Source organism: Hippoglossus stenolepis, chromosome 23, assembly GCF_022539355.2.
Source record: "Hippoglossus stenolepis isolate QCI-W04-F060 chromosome 23, HSTE1.2, whole genome shotgun sequence".
Lineage (NCBI taxonomy): Eukaryota > Metazoa > Chordata > Actinopteri > Pleuronectiformes > Pleuronectidae > Hippoglossus > Hippoglossus stenolepis.
Window position 1 is genome coordinate 300,308 of NC_061505.1, and position 21,294 is coordinate 321,601.

At 44.6% G+C, this 21,294-nt stretch overlaps 2 protein-coding genes across 3 annotated transcripts; both read left to right on the plus strand.

Annotated features, from left to right (window-relative positions):
• The first annotated feature begins 1,340 nt into the window (after window positions 1-1,340).
• On the plus strand, window positions 1,341-7,060 carry LOC118102955 (phosphatidylinositol 4,5-bisphosphate 3-kinase catalytic subunit alpha isoform). The gene is made up of 15 exons (XM_047338974.1): window positions 1,341-1,364; window positions 1,476-1,600; window positions 2,128-2,209; window positions 2,283-2,447; window positions 3,445-3,548; window positions 3,635-3,734; window positions 3,867-3,938; window positions 4,034-4,140; window positions 4,519-4,640; window positions 4,754-4,832; window positions 4,955-5,125; window positions 5,212-5,329; window positions 5,785-5,936; window positions 6,032-6,180; window positions 6,310-7,060. The coding sequence occupies exons 1-15, from the start codon at window positions 1,341-1,343 to the stop codon at window positions 6,432-6,434; spliced, it is 1,695 nt and encodes a 564-aa protein (XP_047194930.1). The 3' UTR covers window positions 6,435-7,060.
• Window positions 7,061-10,268: 3,208 nt separating this feature from the next.
• Window positions 10,269-16,869, plus strand: eif4e2rs1 (eukaryotic translation initiation factor 4E family member 2 related sequence 1). Of its 2 annotated transcripts, XM_035149392.2 has the most exons (7): window positions 10,274-10,447; window positions 10,976-11,048; window positions 13,440-13,574; window positions 13,980-14,084; window positions 14,688-14,840; window positions 15,249-15,385; window positions 16,701-16,869. In XM_035149392.2, exons 1-7 carry the CDS (start codon window positions 10,431-10,433, stop codon window positions 16,738-16,740), a joined length of 660 nt encoding a protein of 219 aa, XP_035005283.1. In that variant the 5' UTR covers window positions 10,274-10,430; the 3' UTR covers window positions 16,741-16,869. The 2 variants fall into 2 exon arrangements, with proteins under 2 accessions (XP_035005284.1, XP_035005283.1); XM_035149393.2 differs by lacking the exon at window positions 13,440-13,574 and having other exon boundaries at window positions 10,269-10,447.
• The last annotated feature ends 4,425 nt before the right edge of the window (window positions 16,870-21,294 follow it).

Genomic DNA, 21,294 nt, shown 5'->3' on the forward strand with positions numbered 1-21,294 from the left:
AGCCAAACATTTAACATTTATCACCAGGGCCCCTAACCCTCAAGACATCATCTCAACTGTAAACAGTTGCTTGCAATGCAGCCTTACAAAACACTAGCATAAACCCTTAGGGAATGCCATATACATTCAAGTCAAGATGCAGTGCTACTACTAGCCTGCTGTGCAACACAACACAATAGGAGGCTCTGATTACAACAAATAAAATAAAACTATTTTTCGATGAAAACTGCCTGCCATACAACTACCTACTCAATGACAAAAATGTTACTTTCTGTACTTACAGTAAACCAATACAGTAGACCAATACAAATATTATATTTGTTAAATTAAATAACAGCCCAATAAAAATATTTTGTTCAACAAATTAAATTAAATAATTTAAAAGTGACTAGAAAAGCAACATAAAATTAAATAAGTATGAAAAATAAAATAAATACAAAGTCAAATAGGGCTATCTTTCACAGTTTCACCTCTTGTATTTTTCATACACAATACACCTTCTTGTGTATCCATTGCAGTAGGCTGGCGGAGTTGAACATGGGCCTCAGTCTTTAACAAAACTAAATAGACACAAAAAAAAGCCTTCCCTTATAGTGGGCCTCTACTTCCTAGTAAGATGCATGTTTTTCTTTACAAAGACGAGCATCTCTGCCTTGTCAGGGGCCAGTCTATTTCTCTTCTCATCCAAAATGTGAGCCTCAGTGCTGAAGAGCCGCTCACTGTCCACGCTTGTGCATGGCGCACACAGGTATTTGCGGGCGATTTGCGCCTTTAGCCCCCCCCTCTCTTTTTATCTATATGACTGCTTGTGTGGCTGTAGTGGATGGGCAGAGGGGGACATTTAATTATGTGATTGGGAAAATTGGGAAAATTAAAACTCCAGGACAACAGAAGGGGAATACAAAGTATGGGATGCATATTTGATCATTTATATCATATAAAATATGTCATTTATATCGTTTAAAATCATTTTTCAGTCTGTTTCCTGGCGCGTCACGCTCGTCACGCGAAACCATCGGTGAAGGGCGCTGCGGCAGCCGCAGCCCATGTGAACCGCACAAAGGTTTAACAGGGGGATGGGAGGCGCCTGGCTTTCCTTGGCGCTGCGCGGCGTTCAGCGCCCGTGTAAACCGGCGTCAGTGTACCATAATCTGGATGCCAGATTGGCAGGCTGCAGAAAACATACCAATGAACATCGGCCAATGTTATCGGTGAAAGTCAAGTTTATTACCGATACGCAGATGGCAGTAAGCGAGGCGAATATACAGACCGATACATCGGTGCACCACTAATAAACATATATAACTACTGCCACGGACTGGTAATATATACATAAACATATGTATAACTACTGCCACGGACTGGTAATATAAACATAGTCATATATAACTACTGCCATGGACTGGTAATATATACATAAACATATGTATAACTACTGCCACGGACAGAACCATAAATACCTGTCTCTCTCTCAGAGCAGTCGTCTGGCCTGTGACAGCAGTGTGTCCTCAGGCGAGGCTGAGCAGCTCCGTTGTCTTTGTTCTAAAGATCCTCTGTATGAGCTCTCAGAGCAGGAGAAGGACTTCCTCTGGAGACACAGGTGAGGGGGACACAGGGGAGGGGGACACGGGAGAGACACAGGTGACAGAGACACAGGTGAGGGGGACACAGGAGAGAGGGGGGACACAGGTGAGACCAAGGTGAGGGGGACACAGGTGAGAGACACAGGGAGAGAGACAAGGTGAGGGGGACACAGGTGAGACCCAGGTGGGGACACAGGTGAGAGACAAAGGGGAGAGAGAGACAGGAGAGAGACAGAGGAGAGAGACACAGGTGAGACAAAGGTGAGGGGGACACAGGTGAGGGGGACACAGGTGAGAGACACAGGTGAGTGGGACACAGGTGAGACACAGGGGAGAGAGACACAGGTGAGGGGACCCAGGTGAGGGGGACACAGGTGAGACCCAGGGGAGGGGGACACAGGTGAGAGACACAGGGGAGAGAGACACAGGTGAGGGGGACACAGGTGAGACACAGGGAGAGAGACACAGGGGAGGGGAACCCAGGGGATAGAGGGGTCTGTCTCTACCTGTCTGTCTAACCGTCTTTCTACCTGTCTATCCGCAGACATTACTGTGTAAAAATCCCAGAGTCTCTTCCGAAGCTTCTTCTGTCCGTCAAGTGGAACTCCAGAGACGAAGTATCACAGGTACGAGACGTTTTAACCGTCAGGACAGATTCTTTAAACTTGTCCATCACCTGCTTCTCCTCCCCCTCCTCAGATGTACTGTTTGTTGAAGGAGTGGCCCCTGATGGAGCCGGAGTCCGCTCTGGAGTTGTTGGACTGTAACTTTCCTGACCCGATGATCAGAGAGTTTGCTCTGCGCTGTCTGGTGAAAGGCCTGACAGACGATAAGCTGTCGCAGTATCTGCTGCAGCTGGTTCAGGTACGTTTACTCCTCCTGTATATAAGTTCTGGTTTTAGTGTCTGAGGACCTCTAACGTCACCTGTGAGATTATGAGGAACTAAACAAAAAATGACGTCAGTTGAGAAAAAACCTGAAGCTGTGATCATGTGTCTCCTGGCTTCACGGGGGCGAGGGCTCACGAACGTCACTGGCATGTTTCGTGCTAGTTTCTCTTTAACTTGAATCTATAATTTCTTGTTTTTTTCATCTCCCTTTGAAACTTGAGTCCGGACAGAAGCTGAATCAACCAATCAACTTGCTTGATGCATGTGTGAGGTGTGCACATCTGCACCTCTGTGACCACCAGTTACCCAGAACACCTTGCTTCTTTGTGAGGAGAGGAACAGAAAATGTAATCACACCATTCATTTTCTTATTGTTTATTTGAGATCGGGATGTTCCAGACGTTCCTCTCCCCTGCTGTTGTCAGCTGGTGTTCAAGGGCTGATTGGGATATGTAGTTCCTCCAGTGAGTTCTGGCTCTTCTTCCAGTTGGACATGCTAAGTAAACGTCCAATGAAAGGCACCCAGGAGGATCAACATTCCCGTTTAGACGTGAATGAGCAGCTGTTCTACTCTGAACTCCCTCTGAATGTCCGACCTCGTTACCCTGTCTCTACGACTGAGTCCAGCCATCCGGCCGAGGAAGCTGATTTCACCCGCTTGTATTTGCGATCTCATTCTTTCAGTCATTACCCAGAGCTAATGACCACAGATGAGGGTTGGAACATAAAGCGACTGGAAAATCGAAAAGCCTTGTGGCTCATGTCCTTCTTCACAGTCCTGGTACAACAGCTGCATTACTGGAAACACCAACCTGCCTGAGATACTGTAACTCCTTCACCTGATTGTAGTGACACTTCGACTCTGTCCTGGCTGTATCTGTATTATCACAATGTTCACTGCTGATGATTCATGTTTTATTCACCGATGTTTTGTCTGATTCGACCAAACTGAATGTGAGAAAACTCTGCAGGTGTTGAAGTATGAGATGTACCTGGACAATCCTCTTGCACGTTTCCTGATCAAGAAAGCTCTGACCAATCAGAGAATTGGTCACTTTTTCTTCTGGCATCTCAAGTAAGTCACATGACCTCAGGAGTAAAGGGAGGTTTATGTGTTTCCTGTTCACCTGAGTGGTGACCTCATTTCCTTGGTGTTCACAGGTCAGAGATGCACAATAAGACTGTGTCTCGTCGTTTCGGTCTGCTGCTGGAAGCTTTCTGCAGAGCCTGTGGGATGTACCTGAAACATCTGAACAGACAGGTGAGCACTGGCACACCTGAACACAGGAAGTCACTGTGTAACCCTGCTCTGATTGGTCAACGATGGCTCAGTTCTGTTTAAACTATGACTGAATGTGAAGCTTCTGCCAATAACAATTGTGTGTATGTTCAGGTGGAGGCCATGGACAAGTTGGTGAACCTGACCGACACATTGAAACAAGAAAAGAAGGACGAGACACAGAAAGTACAAACTGTCTTTGTTTCTCTGTAGAGTTACATGTGTCTGTGAACTGTGATTGGTTAATTGTGATGTATTGCTGTGCTGTGATTGATTGTCAGACCCAGATGAAGTTCCTGGTCGAACACATGTCTCGACCTGATTACATGGAGGCTCTGCAGGGATTTGTGTCTCCTCTGAACCCTGTTCACCAGTTGGGAAACCTCAGGTAAACAACTAACAAAAGAAATAATAAACACCCACTACCAAGAACCAACCAAAAAAACAACAAGCCAACAAGGAAACCAACTAACTAACCAACCAACTAACATGTCTACAGAGGGTTTTTGGACGTCCTACTTTTTGTCTTGACGTGCAGTGTGAAATGTGGACGTCAAGAATTCATGATAATCAGACTTGAACAGTTTTATTTGTTTAAATCAACAGAAATGTTCTGATGTTTGTTTTCTCAGTGAAGTTGAGACCTGATGATGTTATTGAGAAAAAAAACGTTAGATAGAATGTGAGTGATGAACGTATCCACACGTCACAAACATATGACCTGTCATCAGAAGTCAAAGGTCAAATAAAGTGTGTGTGTCTTTAGGCTGGAGGAGTGTCGGATCATGTCCTCAGCAAAGCGCCCCCTGTGGTTGAACTGGGAGAACCCTGATATCATGTCCGAGCTGCTTTTCACAAACAACGAAATCATCTTTAAGAATGGAGACGGTATTTTGCCCTGCTAACAATTTCTCTTCCTTTAATGGTGAATGCTAACGTTGATGAGTGCAGAATGCTGCAGGGAGTTGTGGGTAATGGAGTGTGTGGTCTGTGTGCTTCAGACCTGCGTCAGGACATGTTGACTCTGCAGATCATTAAGATCATGGAGAACATCTGGCAGAATCAGGGCCTGGACCTGCGGTGAGGAACTGTGACATCATCACTGATTGTGACATCATCACACACCTGGCTAACTGTGTGTGTGTGTGTGTGTGTGTGTGTGTGTGTGTGTGTGTGTGTGTGTGTGTGTGTGTGTGTGTCAGCATGCTGCCGTACGGGTGCCTGTCCATTGGAGACTGTGTCGGTCTGATCGAGGTGGTGAAGAACAGTTTCACCATCATGCAGATCCAGTGTAAAGGAGGCCTGAAGGGGGCGCTGCAGTTCAACTCCAACACGCTGCACCACTGGATCAAAGACAAGAACCGAGGAGAGGCGTCAGTACCTGTCTGTCTGCTCTCTGATCATCTGCCTGTCTCTGTGCCTGTCTGTCTCTCTGTCTCATCACCTGTTTGTCTTTCAGGTATGACCGAGCCATCGACCTCTTCACCAGGTCGTGTGCAGGTTACTGTGTCGCCACGTTCATCCTGGGAATCGGAGACAGACACAACTCCAACATCATGGTGAAGGAGAACGGACAGGTAAGAGACAGACAGCTGAGAGACAGACAGACAGACAGTACACAGGTGATAGACAGACAGGTGAGAGACAGACAGACACATAGGTGAGAGACAGACAGCTAAGAGACAGACAGACACACAGGTGAGAGACAGACAGCTGAGAGACAGACAGACACATAGGTGAGAAACAGACAGCTGCGAGACAGACAGACAGACAGACACAAAGGAGAGAGACAGACAGGTGAGAGACAGACAGCTGAGAGACAGACAGACACATAGGTGAGAGACAGACAGCTGAGAGACAGCCAGGCACATAGGTGAGAGACAGACAGGTAAGAGACAGACATGTGTCACAAGTTAATTCAGAAATGTTTTCAAAAACCTGACATATCTTCCTCCTCCTCCTCTTCCTTCTACTCCTTTTCCTCCTCCTCCTATTTCTCGTCCTCTTCTTCTTTCTTCTTCTCGTCCTCCAGCTGTTCCACATTGACTTCGGGCACTTCCTGGATCATAAGAAGAAGAAGTTTGGGTACAAGCGGGAGCGTGTCCCCTTCGTCCTGACGCAGGACTTCCTCATCGTCATCAGTAAAGGAATCCAGGAGTCGACAAAGACCAAGGAGTTTGACAGGTGTCGCCTGCACCTCTTCTGTCTGTTGGTCCTGCTGTCTCACTCTCTGCCCATCTCACTCTCTGTGTATCTGTCTCTCTGCCTGTGTGTGTCAGGTTCCAGGAAATGTGTTACAAAGCTTATCTCGCCATCCGTCAGCACGCCAGCCTCTTCATCAACCTCTTCTCCCTCCTCCTCGGCTGCGGGATGCCTGAACTGCAGAGCTTTGACGACATCGCCTACCTGAGGAAGACCCTCGCTCTGGGTGAGAGAGAGAGAGAGAGAGAGAGAGAGAGAGAGAGAGAGAGAGAGAGAGAGAGAGAGAGAGAGAGAGAGAGAGAGAGAGGTTTGTGGTATTTTTGTCTCTTGCTCTAACACTTTGTCTGTCTCTCAGAGAAGAGCCAGCAGGAGGCGTTGGAGTATTTCACCAAACAGATGAACGATGCTCACCATGGAGGCTGGAGCACGAAGATGGACTGGATCTTCCACACCATCAGACACATGCCCAACGAACACTGAGTGTATATATATATATATAATGTTAATTTATATACAACATACACTCATACAACACGCCTGTGTTTACTGCACTATCGTCTTTGACGATGATGAGACGTGATAACGTTTAAGCGTCACAATGATGTGTTGGTAGGATGGTTGTCATAGCAACGTGAATCTCAGGGTAGGAGGCCTGGTTAATGAAGGTGATGAGGATTTTACATCTTCCAGTTGGTGCCACAGTTAGCATGTTAGCTCTGCTAGCTCAACACAGAGTTTTTTTTAGCTGTAGCGTATGAATCAATCTTTATTGAGAATCAACTGTGACTTTATGAACCAGCTTTATTGAAACCAGCAGAATGAACACTGTGGTCACTTTCAGAGCAATATTACCCCAGTTACTGATCAATATTTATGACAATCAGGAGTTGTGACCAATAGGAAGGCAGTGTTGAACAGCTGTGGGCGGAGACGATATGATGAGGTCAGACCAAACTCACCAATTATTTTCCCATAAAAATCTAAAAGTATTGTTTTTATTTACTGCTCATTTAACCCTTGTGTTGTCCCTGCTACACACGTAGCACAATAGACACGTGAGCAGATGTATTTGTTACACCCGCGGCACATGGTGTGAGTTTTACAGTCCTTTTTCCTGGGGCATATCTGACACCTCTTCCTCTTACTCGCCCCGAGCGGGGCTGCTGCTAGGGCTATGGAGGAGGCCGGACACTCGGGTCGAGCGTCGTAGTCAACAGCTCTCAGGCTTTTACAGCCTTCACAACCGCGGCTGACGCGTCCGTGCGGGGGATGCGCTCCCTTCGTGCGATGAACGGAGTCACGAGAGCCTTTCCCAGCTGCTCTAGGAACACCCTCCGCTTGTTCCGCTTGCCCAGCATCCAGTCTGGGTTGATCTCTCTCCATATCACGAAGGCGTTGTAGGAAGAGACGTCGAGGATGTTGTGAAAGACGACCCGGGGCCAGCGCGCGGTCATCCTCCTGCAGCTGTACGTTCCGATCACCTTGTCTAGGTTGTCCACGCCACCTTTGTTGCGGTTGTAGTCCAGGACGATGACCGGTTTCCTGTCCTCGCAGTCGCTGATGTCGGCCTCAGGGTGCCGTGTGCTCAGGAGCACCACATTCCTGTTTTTCTTTGGGATGTAGGACACAAGAGTGGCGGTGGGCGTGAATGCGAACTTGGATGAGAACACCTCTCTTCCCTTGACCGCGAGCAGCCCGGTCGGGAGCTCGGGCTTGTTCTTCCGAACTGTGCCGACCACCCATAACATAATAATAATTTTTAAAAAAAAGACTAACCTCTGAACGGAACCAGTTGCTCGCCCACGGTCACTTCGGGCCCCGGGTTGTAGAGGTGCGGTAGCCGCAACACCCACGCGTCCCAGACCTCTCGCACGGCCGCCAATTTGTCCGTGGCTCGTCTCGTGCGTCTCGTCTCGCGGTCGTCGAAGTGCAGCAGTCTGGAGAACGTGTGGAAGAGTTTTAGGGGCATCGTGGCACGAAATATCGCCCGGTCGCTCTCGGCCTCCCACAGGCTGGCGGCGGCCTCGCCCCGGGACCTGTACACGCCCGCTAAGATCAGCAGCCCTACGTAGGCGCGCAGGTCGGTCTTGTCCATCCCTTTCCATTCGTCACCGTATTTTCGACGACCCTCCCGATTCGTCATCTCCAGGATGATGTTCTCTACCGTCGGTGTGATGAACAGGTGGAACGTCGAGGCTAGGTCACCGGTGCGGGACGTCTCGTGGATCGTGGGGCCCCGGAGGACCCCGCGTGGAGCCGCAGCAGAGGAGGAGGAGGAGGAGGAGGAAGAGGAAGAGGAAGAGGAGGAGGAGGAGGAGGAGGAGCAGGAGCAGTGGCCCTCCTCTAGGCCGTACGCCCTCGAGGACCATGTTATTTCCCCATTTCTTGAGGGGAAGGTCTCTCTTTCCACGAGTCTGGTGGTGGTGGTGGTGGTGTCGCCGTGGTCTTGTCCTCCTTCTTCTTCTTCTTCCAAGGATGAAGAATCTGCAGAAGCATCACCCACTGGGTCGTAGTCTTCGTAGTCACCGTCGTCGTCTTCGTCTTCTTCGCTATCGCCGTTGTCTTCGTCTCCGTCCTCTCAGTCTTCTTCTCGGTCTGCTTTTCTGTCTGCTTCTCGGTCTGCTTCTCCATCTCCTTGTCCGTCCGCTTCTCGGTCTGGCTCTTTCGCGTCCTCTTCGGGTTCAGAGGATGGTTGCTGGGAGAATAGCTGTTGGAGAACCTGTTCTCTGGTGAAACGCTCCTGACGCGACATCGTGCCATGGTCCGTGAGAGAGTGGCACACTGAGACTTATATGTGGGTCTAATGTACCCCCCCCCCTTGATTTCAACTGGAATCAGGTGTGGGTCTAAATGAGCCCACAGAGCACCACAGCGCCCTCTCTGGGTCTAAATGACCCCTCCCAGGAGAATTGGATAATGACAATCCTTGGGTCACCCTAACCCTGACCGGCCAGGGCTTGCGTATGATCACACGCACGCACGCACGCACGCACGCACGCGCACACACACACACACACACACACACACACTCTGGGTCAATTCGACCCAGGAACAACACAAGGGATAAATATTAATAAAACAATATTAATATGAATCTGTCTCCAGCTGCTAAACTTTAATTCACTGTGTTCAGTAAATCTTTTTCCTCAAATTATGACTTTTTCACAAAACTTTAATCTTTAAATATCAAAACTTTGTCAAATTTTCTCTCAAAACTTTATTTCAAATAAAACATTTATTTAGAAAAATATCTTGTCTCAAACACTTTTCTTTCTAAAATTACTGATTGATATTTGAAATATTTTTTCATAAAATTATGGTATTTATATAATTTCACAATATCTTTATAAAATCAGAGAACTTTATTATCTATAAAATAAGTTTCTCCTCAGATTACTTCATATTTTGGATTATAAATTGAATGTTTCCGTCCACAGCTAAATGATAATTGCTAAGCGATTGATCCTACGTAAGTTTTTACTGAATCAACATATCGTTGAGTTTTATCAGGGATCAGAGTCTTAAGACGACAATCACAACCAATCAGCTGCTTGTTAGCCGGTGCAGGTTTAAAAGATCTTTCTTAGCCTCTAGTTTCTCATAAGCAATGCTAGGCTAGGTTAGGCTAGGCTAGTTAGCACTGGTGCACTCTAATTCACAGTTAGTTATTCATTAGCTAAACTATTGCACTGGAACAATGAATAGTAGTAAGTAGCTTTAGATAGCGTAGCATAGAATAACTGATTCCCTGCCCCTATCAGCCTTTGGGGGTGGGGCCCAGTTTGAGGTTTGTTTCTGCTCAGGTCAGAGGTCAGTATATGCCCCGCCCACTCTGTTAGTAACCATGACAATTGATTCAGCAACCTGAGCCATGCTGCATGCGGATCCACTTATTGATTAATGACATCAACTATTTTGAGTGTCATAGTGACTGAAGTGAGCAGACATGATGTTTGTTTCCATGTGATCAATATCGTTGATTGTTTTGTAAACTGACGTATTGATGATTGATGTAATTAATAAGGAAAGTTTCTTAATGTCTACTATTGATTTGTTATAACTACTGATGCTGTTTGATCCTCACTGAGGAGATTTTATTCAAAAGATATGAAATATAAAACTAATTCTGTTTGTCTCAACTCAACTCAGCTGATTTCTCTTTCTGTAACCTCTGCTGCCATCTACTGTGTCAAACAGGAAATACACACATGTTCACACACGAAACACTAATAGTCCCGAGCAGGCCTCCGTATTGACTGTTTCTAAATAGCGTTCAGTTTTACAAACGCGATTCAAAACTACTACGTTTGTCCTTTGTGACTTTCCGTTGACTGTTGCTGCACATGCGCAGTGAGGGTAGCGTTCAGCTCGACGGCCGCATGAGGAGGAAGAGAAGGAGGAAAATAAAGTGGAAGATTTAAAGTTTAATAGAAAATAAAAGTGAGAATAACGACGAGCGAAGGTGACGCAGAAGATATGAACCAGCTCGAACGGTAAGATTCACATGTAACCGGATATTCACCGGTGATGTACCGGAACGCTGCCATCGCTATTGGCTAACAGTTAGCATCGACTTTAACTCAGAAGTCACCGGACAGAGTCCGATTTGATCGAAACAGTTCATTTTTAAACGAATTAGAAATTTCTAAACTTGTATCTGAATCTACACTAAACAACCGCAAATAAATGTTATGAGTCAGTTTAAATCAAGTTTATTTGACTGTTTAATAACTGCAGTTATCAGTCAGTTTAAATCAAGTTTATTTGACTATGTATATTTTAAAATGCTTGTCTTCGTGTATATTCACATGTTCTATATTAATGTTTTAATATGTACTTATTTGTACTTATGTGTATATTTTTAAAAGCTCTCTCTCGATATATATATATATATAGAAACACTTTAGTATGTGCAGACTCCTTCACATGTTTAAATCCACACATGATTCTAACACGTATTTATCAGAGAACCTGGAACATGAATACTTGAATGTTTGTGACACTTCCTGTTTGTGACTCAGAGATGAGGACGACCAGGGGCATTCTGAGAGTCTCCATGACGACGGCACCAACAACAACCACAACCGACGCAAGGTTTGGATTTTAGTCTGAATGTGTCTGTCTGCGTGTGGGTACGTGCGCGCGTGTGTGTCTGCGGGTCTGTGTCTTTGTGGGTCTGCGGGTTGTGTGTGTGTGTGTGTGTCTGCGTGTGTGTGTGCGTGTCATCATTACAGAGACCGTCATGAATCAAGGAGCAAAGATTTGAATAATAATCAATACATACGTTGTGCGTCATTCTGCCTTCACACCAGCGACAGCCAGTGACATAATGTTTCCTTACATCTCATTGTCGTCTACACAACATCTCAAGAATGACTCGAGTGAATTTCATTTGGTCTCAAAGATGAAGCGATTTGGATTTTGGTGGTTTCTCGTATACTTTTGTTCGCACGTACACTTAGTATAGTATTAGTATGATTCCTCTGAAACCAAAGTAGTTTTACTCACACACTGATTATTAGAGAAACATCTACACTCATCACACACATTGATTTATGTGTAAATGTATGTATATATATATGTGTATATTTGTGTATATGTATATATCAGTCAGGAAGGATCAGCAGAGAGCAGCTGTCTGTGGACACCACATTAAAAACATTCCCTGTTTGGGGCTCGTCTTGCTTCTGCCTCCTTTGCACCTGTTGTTACTTTGGTTTGCACCAAAGCAGAGAAACTGATTCACAACCACTGGTTCTTCTCGATGGACAGATGGATCTCTGAAGTTTAACTTTATACTCTGACATTAAGCTTCCCTCACTTTACTGAGCAGTGTATATGTGTGTGTATATGTACAACTGCTTAACACATTTAAGGGAACACTTAATCGTCACAGTACAACCGCAAGTAATTTGAACTTCAGGGACTTCACTGATGATAATGAATCAGTTTCACCTTCTTTGGTGCAAGTTAAAGTGACAACAGGTGCAATGCAGAAGCAAAATCAAGACAACCCCCAAAAAGGGAATGGTTCTGCATGTGGTGGCTACAGACAGCTGCTCTCTCTTGTTCTGCTAGTGTCCTTGTCACTACTGGTAGCATGATGTGGTAACTACAGCCTGATCAGGTTGCACAGGTAGTCCAGCTCCTCCAGGAGGACACATCCATACGTGCGGTCGCAAGAAGGTTTGCTCTGTCTCCCAGCACAATGTCAAGAGCATGGAGGAGACACCAGGAGACCGGCAGTTACACAAGGAGAGCTGGACAGGGCCGTAGAAGGGGATCAACCAGGCAGCCGGACCGGTATCTGCTCCTTTGTGCGAGGAGGAACAGGAGGAGCACTGCCAGAGACCCTACAAAATGACCTCCAGCAGGCTACAGGTGTGCATGTGTCTGACCAAACTGTCAGAGATGTCCATGAGAGTGGCATGAGGGCCTGACAACCTCTAGTGGGACCTGTGCTCACAGCCCAATACCGAGCAGCTCGTTTGGCATTTGCCAGAGAACACCAGAATTGGCAGGTCTGCCATTGGAGCCCCGTTCTCTTCACACTGAGCACATGGAACAAGCGTGAAAGAGTCTGGAGAAGCTGTGGTAAACGTTATGCTGCCTGTAACATCATCCAGCATGACCGGTTTGTCAGTGATGATCTGGGGATGCATATCCTTGGAGGGTCTCACAGACCTCCATGTCATAGCCAATGGTACCTTGACTGCTGTTAGGTAACGGGATGAATTCCTCAGAGAGATTGTCAGACCTTAAGCTGGTGCAGTGGACCCTGGGTTCCTCCTGGTGCAGTGGACCCTGGGTTCCTCCTGGTGCACTGGACCCTGGGTTCCTCCTGGTGCACTGGACCCTGGGTTCCTCCTGGTGCAGTGGACCCTGGGTTCCTCCTGGTGCAGTGGACCCTGGGTTCCTCCTGGTGCACTGGACCCTGGGTTCCTCCTGGTGCACTGGACCCTGGGTTCCTCCTGGTGCAGTGGACCCTGGGTTCCTCCTGGTGCACTGGACCCTGGGTTCCTCCTGGTGCAGTGGACCCTGGGTTCCTCCTGGTGCAGTGGACCCTGGGTTCCTCCTGGTGCACTGGACCCTGGGTTCCTCCTGGTGCAGTGGACCCTGGGTTCCTCCTGGTGCACTGGACCCTGGGTTCCTCCTGGTGCAGGACAATGCCCGGCCTCATGTGGCCAGAGTGTGTCGGCGGTTCCTTGATGACGAAGGCATTGATGCCATTGACTGGCCCTCTCGTTCCCCTGACCTAAAACCAATTGAGCACCTATGGGCCATTATGTATCGTTGCATCCAACGCCGCCAAGTACCGCCACAGCTCACTGATGCCCCTCATAGAAAAAAAAGTGCTTCTAATAGATTTACTGTATGAATGTGTGTGAATGTCAAACTGTAAAGAGCTTTGAGTGTCATCAAGACTAGAAAAGATCTTTACAAATACAAACCATTTCTGTCTGTCTCTCTGCACCTGTCTGTCAGACGGTGAGTCCAGCTGCAGGTGAACATCCTCTTCAGTACAACTACACGTTCTGGTTCAGTAGAAGAACTCCCAGTCGGCCAGCGAGTTCACAGAGCTACGAACAAAACATCAGACAGATCGGAACTGTGGCATCGGTACACACACACACACACACACACTTATTATCTACATTTACATTTTTCATTTAGCTGACACTTTTATCCAAAGCGACTTACAATAAGTGCATCAACCATGAGGGTACAAATCCAGAACAACAAGAATCTTATCGCGTTTGAGAAAATTGTCTTTGAAGAAATTCAGTATTTTTTTTCTGTATCAATGAGTGAATATACTGATTCAGAACAATGAAAGAGTTTTATTGGTCATCAATATATAATCAGATCGGTAGATCAATAATCAGTGTCACGCCCCCTGCTGGAGACTGTCTGCTTTATTTCTGCATTGAAGTGTATTTTTCAAACACATTTACATTGTCATGTTGTGTCGTTAGTCACTAACACAGACCTGGTCACTAACAATCAGTACTTTGTTTTGTTCAGGTGGAGCAGTTCTGGAAGTTTTACAGTCACCTCGTGCGACCAGGTGATCTGAGTGGACACAGCGACTTCCACTTGTTCAAGGAGGGAATCAAACCCATGTGGGAGGTAAGATTACACCACCTTCTAATCAATAACACAGACCTGATCACTGATGATCAATAATCCATTTGAACTAGTGTGGAGTACTGTGTCTGAAGGTGCTGATGCTGTTAGTGACGCCATCATCATGTTACCAATGCAACCAGACGAAGCTTCATTCATTTCCTGCATTCAAGCAGAAAGACTACTCCCCCAAACTGACAACCAGCAGACGCCGTCTACAAACCAATCAGAGTCGAGTTTAGGTAGACGCAGCACACGTAGGTGATGACGACAGGACATACGTATGTCAGACAAAATTCTTTAGTCCCTGAATTACAATATGAAACCAAAACTAACCAGATCAAAGGAAACTATGAACAAACTCTGAATACAAATAATCAAACTGTTCATCTTGTTCCCATGGTTACTGTTCACCGCGGTGAACAGTAACCATGGGAACAAGATGAACAGTAACCCTAACCCTAACCAGGATCAGGATAATGTCCCCTGTGATTGGCGGATTAACTAATCATACTGATTGATCAGCTGCAGTCATATGGTCAGATCAACAGGACCACCTCTGTGTCACTGATGCATTGTGGGATAAGTTTGTCTCCTCCCCCCCAGGATGAATGTAACCGCAGCGGAGGAAAGTGGATCATTCGTCTGCGAAAAGGTCTCGCCAGTCGCTTCTGGGAAAACATCATCCTTGCTATGGTGGGCGAGCAGTTCATGGTGGGAGAGGAGATCTGTGGAGCAGTGGTCTCTATACGCTTCCAGGTAAAACTACTGCAGGAATGGGGCAGCGGGCCGGGTTCGAGTCCCACCCGCGGCCCTGTGCGGCATGTCTTCCCCCACTCTCTGTCTGCCCCCCCTTCCAGTTAAAAATACTACAGTCATACTACAGTTATACTACAGCGATACTAAAACTAATGTTATCATACTACAGTATTCCTGAACAACTATTTCAGCAGAGAGACCTCACACGTCCACCAAGGCTAACTATGAAACTGTAATATTACTCCAGTATTACTTACTGTTACTGCAGTATAACTAGTAGTATTATACTAGTATTATAGTACTACACTGACAGTCTGGTGTCGGGTCTGGACCTGATCTCAGACCTGTCTGTCTCTCACCTGTCTGATTGTATCTAACCTGTCTGTCTCCCATCTGTCTGTTCTTCAGGAGGACATCTTGTCAATCTGGAACAAAACGTCTAACGATCAGACAACGACGTCCAGAATCCGAGACACGTTGAGACGAGTCCTGAACCTTCCAGCGAACACCATCATGGAGTATAAGACTCATAACGACAGCCTCAGGTGTGAATCAGTGTCACAGATGCTCACTCTTATTGATTATATTGATGACGTCACTGTTTATAAACATGATGAAGATTTAAAATGATGGAACAACTTCTCTGTGATCATTAAAGGCACAAAGTCATGTGATCATACGGTCACATGACGGTTCAGGTCCATGTGTTTGTGTGATCAGATCAACACGAGTTTCATTAGGTCTGTGACGGTGACACTGAAAACACATCTGTCCATATTTATATAGTCTATTTATTCTAGTCTTGATGTAACTTTAAGCACTTTACAGTTTTACATTCACAAACACAGATTCATACAGTGCATCTATGTGCAGCACTTTCTCTATGAGACACTACTGCATTAGGAATGGGGAAGACTGGGAATCGAACCACCGACCTTTAGGTTAGAGGGTTGGGGTTAGAGGACGTGTTCTTAGAGGATCCGTGAGGCTGGTGTGGATTGTTAGTCTTTGAGGAGGACCAGGGTCTTCATGGACCCACAAGATCCTTTGAGCTCCTCTGATGAGTTTCTGAAGATGTAGATTGAGACCTAGATTGAAACCTGCTGGAGCCGAACAGAACCAGTCTGACCCGTAAAGTGCTCCCAGTACCACAGACTGCATCTGCTTCACTCACTGATACTGATGTACTGGGAGTGGTAGCGGAGGAGAACCTCACATACTTTGATCCTTTAAGTAACTTTATCCTGTGAAATAAATATTTATTAGGGGGACAGATAGTTTACAGATTTATCTTGTGACAGTTAGGGTAAGGGTTGAATTAACTTTATATTTGCCCATTAAAAACAAAATGGAATAAATGAGAGGGCAGTGAATGTAAAGTGCAGTGTCAGTTTACTTTTACAATATGTTTCTAAACAATAAAGTTTGTGTATTTGGATACAATTGTGTGTTACTCTTGGGTTAAATCTGTAAAGTATTTGTGTGACCCTTCACGGGAGCACATTATTTCCTGTCGAGTGCTGAGATGTCTGTTGTGCATGAGCTCACTGAGGATGGAGGTCCGCCATCTTGTCCACAGCCAGGTGCCAGTCAAACTTGTCCATGTCAGTGATTGGTCATATCCCATAAACCCCGCCCCTTAGATGTGCATGTGGTCATATCTAGAGTCAGAGATCCTGAGTTGACTTAACGAGTTGATGTGACAACTTAGGCTGACTGTGTTTGTTAGGTTGAGTTCAGCCTGATTACAGAAAAGATATCTGGGGTTTGTTGAGCCCGCCTCGTTCTGCAGACCCCTGGTGATTGATTGATTGATTGATTGATTGATTGATGTGCTTTGTGTTTTTGTTTTTGTTTCAGGGACAACTCGAGCTTCAGAAACACAAAGATTTCCCTCTGAAGACTGTGTGTGTGTGTGTGTGTGTGTGTGTGTGTGTGTGTGTGTGAAATAGTTCAATACTTCAAAATAGTTTGTTTTGAACATGCATATGTAAGTGACCTGAGAAATAAAAAACAATATGAAACAATGTGTCGTGTCCATGAATCCAATAATCAATACATTGATAATCCGGCAGGGTCAGATTCATTCATTAGTTACAGTAGGTAGGTAATTACAGGTTAGTTAAAACAGGTTAGTACAGGTCAGTGTAGGTTGGTACAGGTTGATCTAATCCTGCCTCTATTCTTGGCTGCAGACCAACTGAGCTCTGAGGATCAAACTAATCCACATCAGGATTAACTGAACCAGCAACTAAACACTGACACACACATACACACACTAATACTAATAAAGTGTCCGTTATTTAGATTAAACTAGTTGGTTTTGTTTTATTGGTTGTATTTAATCAGATTGACTAGTTTTACATAATCAATATATAATCTAATATATTGTATCAGTTTAGTGTGTTGTATATAATCAGTATGGATTATGATCATAACCAGATGACGTGGATAAACATAACTTTTTTTCTCCTTCATAACGACTGTTTCCTCTAAAAGGGTGTTTGTAGTGTTGATGAACAAACTGAATATCTGCTGCACAAATACAATTTGATTTGATATGTAAAGTGATTGATTGAGCTGTCTTCTCTTGTGACATCAGTCAGAGGTTGATCAGGTTAGAAGTTGAGACCTTCACACACCTGGACAGAAAGTGATCATCTCATTACATAATGAAGCTGAAGCCAGGGGTTAACCCTAACCCTAACTAGATTAAACTCCCTCTCTCTCTCTCTCTCTCCCTCTATCTCTCTCTCTCTCTCTCTCTCTCTCTCTCTCTCTCTCTCTCTCTCCCTCCCTCTCTCCCTCTCTCTCCTCTCTCTCTCTCTCTCTCCCTCTGCCCCCTCTCCCCCTCTCTCTCTCTCTCTGCCCCCTCCTCCCTCTCTCTCTCTCTCTCTCCCTCTCTCTCTCTCTCTCTCTCCCTCCTCCTCACTCTCTCTCTCCCTCCCTCTCTCGCTCTCTCTTTCCCTCCCTCTCTCCCTCTCTCTGTCTCTCTCTCTCTGCCCCCTCTCTCTCTCTCTCTCTCTTTCTCTCTCCCTACCTCCCTCCCTCTCTCTCTCTCATTTGACCTGACATCATTCCTCTTCGTTGAAAGGTTTTTTTCTCGTTTCAGATGAAACTGAAGTTTTTTCTGTGGACACATGAATCTGTGAGGTAAAACTGTGTGTGTGTGTGTGTGTGTGTTGCAGTCACTTCTTATTTAAACTAGTTATGTAAACCAGTTATTTGAACTAGTTACCTTAACCCTGCTGATCTTAGGAAGTTAATCAGAGGCTTCATTGATCAGATTGATCAGTTTGTGATTGATTATCCTGCTGTCAGCTGATGTGACGCTGTGATGTCATCAGATCATAACAAGCTCTAAATTTACTAAACATTAATTGAATCAGTGTCACAGTGAAGCTGACGGCCGATTGGTCAAAGTAAATGTAACAGTACTTCATTCTACAAGTTTTTACAGTAAAATAGAAACTAAACTCTTTTCTTCTGTTTGTTAATGTTTTATATTTAATTTATTAGTTTTGATGTTTCAGTGAAAATCTCCAGTGAAAACTCAGCATCACTTTTTATGGTTTAAAACGCTGATGTTGGAGCTGGTCTATCTTCCTCCTCTCTGAATCTGGTCTGGTTTCTGGATCTGGACCTGATCTCTGGTCCAATTGATGTATGATGTCATCAGTCAGGTGTATAACAACATCAGATGTATTAATGATGTCATCAGGCAGGTTTATGATGTTACTTCGTGGTCGTGCTGTCAGCGTCTCAGAGTGCTGATGACATTTAGTCTTTGTCAGCTTGTGTTAAGAGCGTTAGCATTGATGCTATACTTAGCGTTCTTAGCGCTCCTTAGCATTAGCCTGAAGTATTAAAGGTCACAGGTCACAGCAATCAGCTGGGTTCAATCACTGTGGACGGCCAGAGACGACGTGTGGGGGAAACAGAACTGTCATGAAAATATATAGAGATAATCCTTAAAATGTACAGGCTTTATATAATCTATCTGTGGTTTAATATACATATTCTGTAATATATATATATATATATATATAATCAAATTTAATTTAATTGAATACATTTGCCAGATTATATGTATATTAAACTACAAAGTAGTGTGTAACCATCAGGTTTTAGCTCTGACTAGTTGTTATAATGAAAACAATAAGAGTGATAATTATAGATGTAAAGATGTTATTAATGAGCTACAATTCATATAATAATAATAATAACGGGTTAGGGTAACGAACGAACGAACGAACGAACAAACGAACAAACTAACGAACTAACGCAGGGATGGTTCAGGACTCACCTGATCCAGAACTATAAGCTTTATCACAGAGGAACATTTTAGGTCTAATTTTATGGTGATGGTGTCTGACTCTAAAGATCCTACATCTCACATACAGACAATAATCATTCACGTCCTCATTTCCTCTCACCTCAACTACTGTGGGTCCTTTTATAGTGTCAGAAATCTATCTCAGAAATCAATCCACCGTCTATAGTTAGTCCAGAATGCTGCTGCTCTGCTTTTAACATAATCCAATATATAACCATATCATCCCTGTTTTAACATTCTCACACTGGCTGCCTGTTTATTTTAGGATTGATATTAAAATTATTTTAATCACATTTAAAGCCAAACATGGGACTTCACTATATCTCAGACTTTTATCTTCATATAAGCCAGGACTCAGTCTGACATCTTCTGGTAGGACGTTCCTAGCTTTTCCAAAATCTAGGCTGAAAACCAAAGGAGACCGAACACTTTGGAACAATCTGCCAGAAGAGATTAGACGAGTAGAATCGGTTGCCTGTTTTATTTCTCTTCTTGAGACACATCTTTATAAAAAAGCTTTTATTGCGTGATGTCTATGACTTTCATTATTTGTATCTTTATTCAATTCTTTTTTTCTCTGTTTGTGGCTCTAATACTGTTTGTTTTAAAGCACTTTGTTACTTGTATTGAAGAGTGCTATAAAAATAAAGTTATCATTGTTATTATTATTCATGACGGCTTCATCCTCACACAGTGCTGTCTGTAGAGTCTCATCATGTGATACTTGTTCTTTTAGAACAGAGTGGAATCAGCCTTTCCCACACTCCACCCTGGTGGGCTCCAAATGGGGGGTTGACAGCCCATTTTACTCCGTCTTGAATCCTGTAGTGATCCTGTTCTTTAGATCTTTTAGATCTTTTAGTTCTTTTAGATCTTTTAGTTCTTTCTGTGCGCCCACAAAATTAGTTCCATTATCTGTGCGGATGCTTGTCACTGGTCCGTTGTGGCATATGAATCTGTGCAATGCATTGATGCAGGAGTCAGTGTGTAATGAGTTTGCCACTTCCAGTGATTTGGCTCGGCTCACCAGACAAGTGAAGATGACTCCCCACTGTTTAACATATGCATGGCCTCGTTTCACCTCTATATGTCCAAAATGTCCACATGGCACCCGATCCTCAGGAAGATCAGCCATTTTCTGCTTTCCAACTTCTGCTTGCATTCGCCGGCAGAAAATCCAATTTTGTATCATTTTTCTGGCAGAGGAGCTGTTGTGGGGTAACCAGACGCCCTAACCAGCTGCTTGCTTTCACTTGTTTTCCATTCTCCAGGAGTATAAGTTCCTGTGAAAATCCAGTTGTTGCTCAAAGCAGATGATTGACTTCTCTTCTTCTCTTTTGTCCTCTACAGACAGATTTTGTCCTTCATATGTCACCTTGAACTGGTCCATTTTTTCCTTCAAGGATTTAAAGATTTTTCTGAGAATTTGGCTCGGCTTTTGCAGCTCTCTTCCTTTGATGCAGAAGAAGTTCTAGTCTTTTAGATTTAAAAATCTAAACAATACCTCTCTGCAGTTGATTCCATGATGAGTAGCGCGTTCAAGTTGCTGGTTGGATTTTCTCTTCAATGCTCATGCTATAAACAGAAACATTCCTTTTAACCTCTGGATCATCTGGAACACCTTGTCCCAGCTTGTTAGGGATTTCTGGCCAATCAATTGTCTCTCCAGAAATACGGGGCCCTTCAACTATCGTGATTCCAGAAAAGGTTCCACATGCAGTCCATGTGATGCATCATCAGCTGGGTAGACCTTGGAGCTCACATGTCTCCATTGATTTCTTGGGATGGGTTGTTGATGACAGAAACTCTGTTGGCTACAAACGTGTGGAATCATTTTGTATGATATATCCACAATCATACAAAATTATTATTTATATATATATATATATATATATATTATAAACAATTATAAACAATCAGTTAGTGCCGGCTTGCCTTTACAGAAACTGCTTGATGAAGCCAACCACGATACTGTGGCTGCTGCTTTAATGTACGATGCTGTACTGTATCTAAATGAGCAGTGGGGCTGTTCTCAATGTCATTTGCTCGTGTTGCCATGGTGGCGAAGCTGCAGCTTTTACTCTTTGGAGCTCTAGGTTCACTGTTTAACTCTTTGTG

Coding starts and splice junctions, on each gene's coding strand:
- LOC118102955 (XM_047338974.1), top strand. CDS start 1,341: ATGTATAACTACTGCCACGGACTG. Junction 2,448..3,444: donor ATCTGCTGCAGCTGGTTCAG/GTACGTTTACTC, acceptor AAAACTCTGCAG/GTGTTGAAGTATGAGATGTA. Junction 5,126..5,211: donor GACAAGAACCGAGGAGAGGC/GTCAGTACCTGT, acceptor TTTGTCTTTCAG/GTATGACCGAGCCATCGACC.
- eif4e2rs1 (XM_035149392.2), top strand. Junction 13,575..13,979: donor AGATCGGAACTGTGGCATCG/GTACACACACAC, acceptor TGTTTTGTTCAG/GTGGAGCAGTTCTGGAAGTT. Junction 15,386..16,700: donor ACTCATAACGACAGCCTCAG/GTGTGAATCAGT, acceptor TTTTTGTTTCAG/GGACAACTCGAGCTTCAGAA.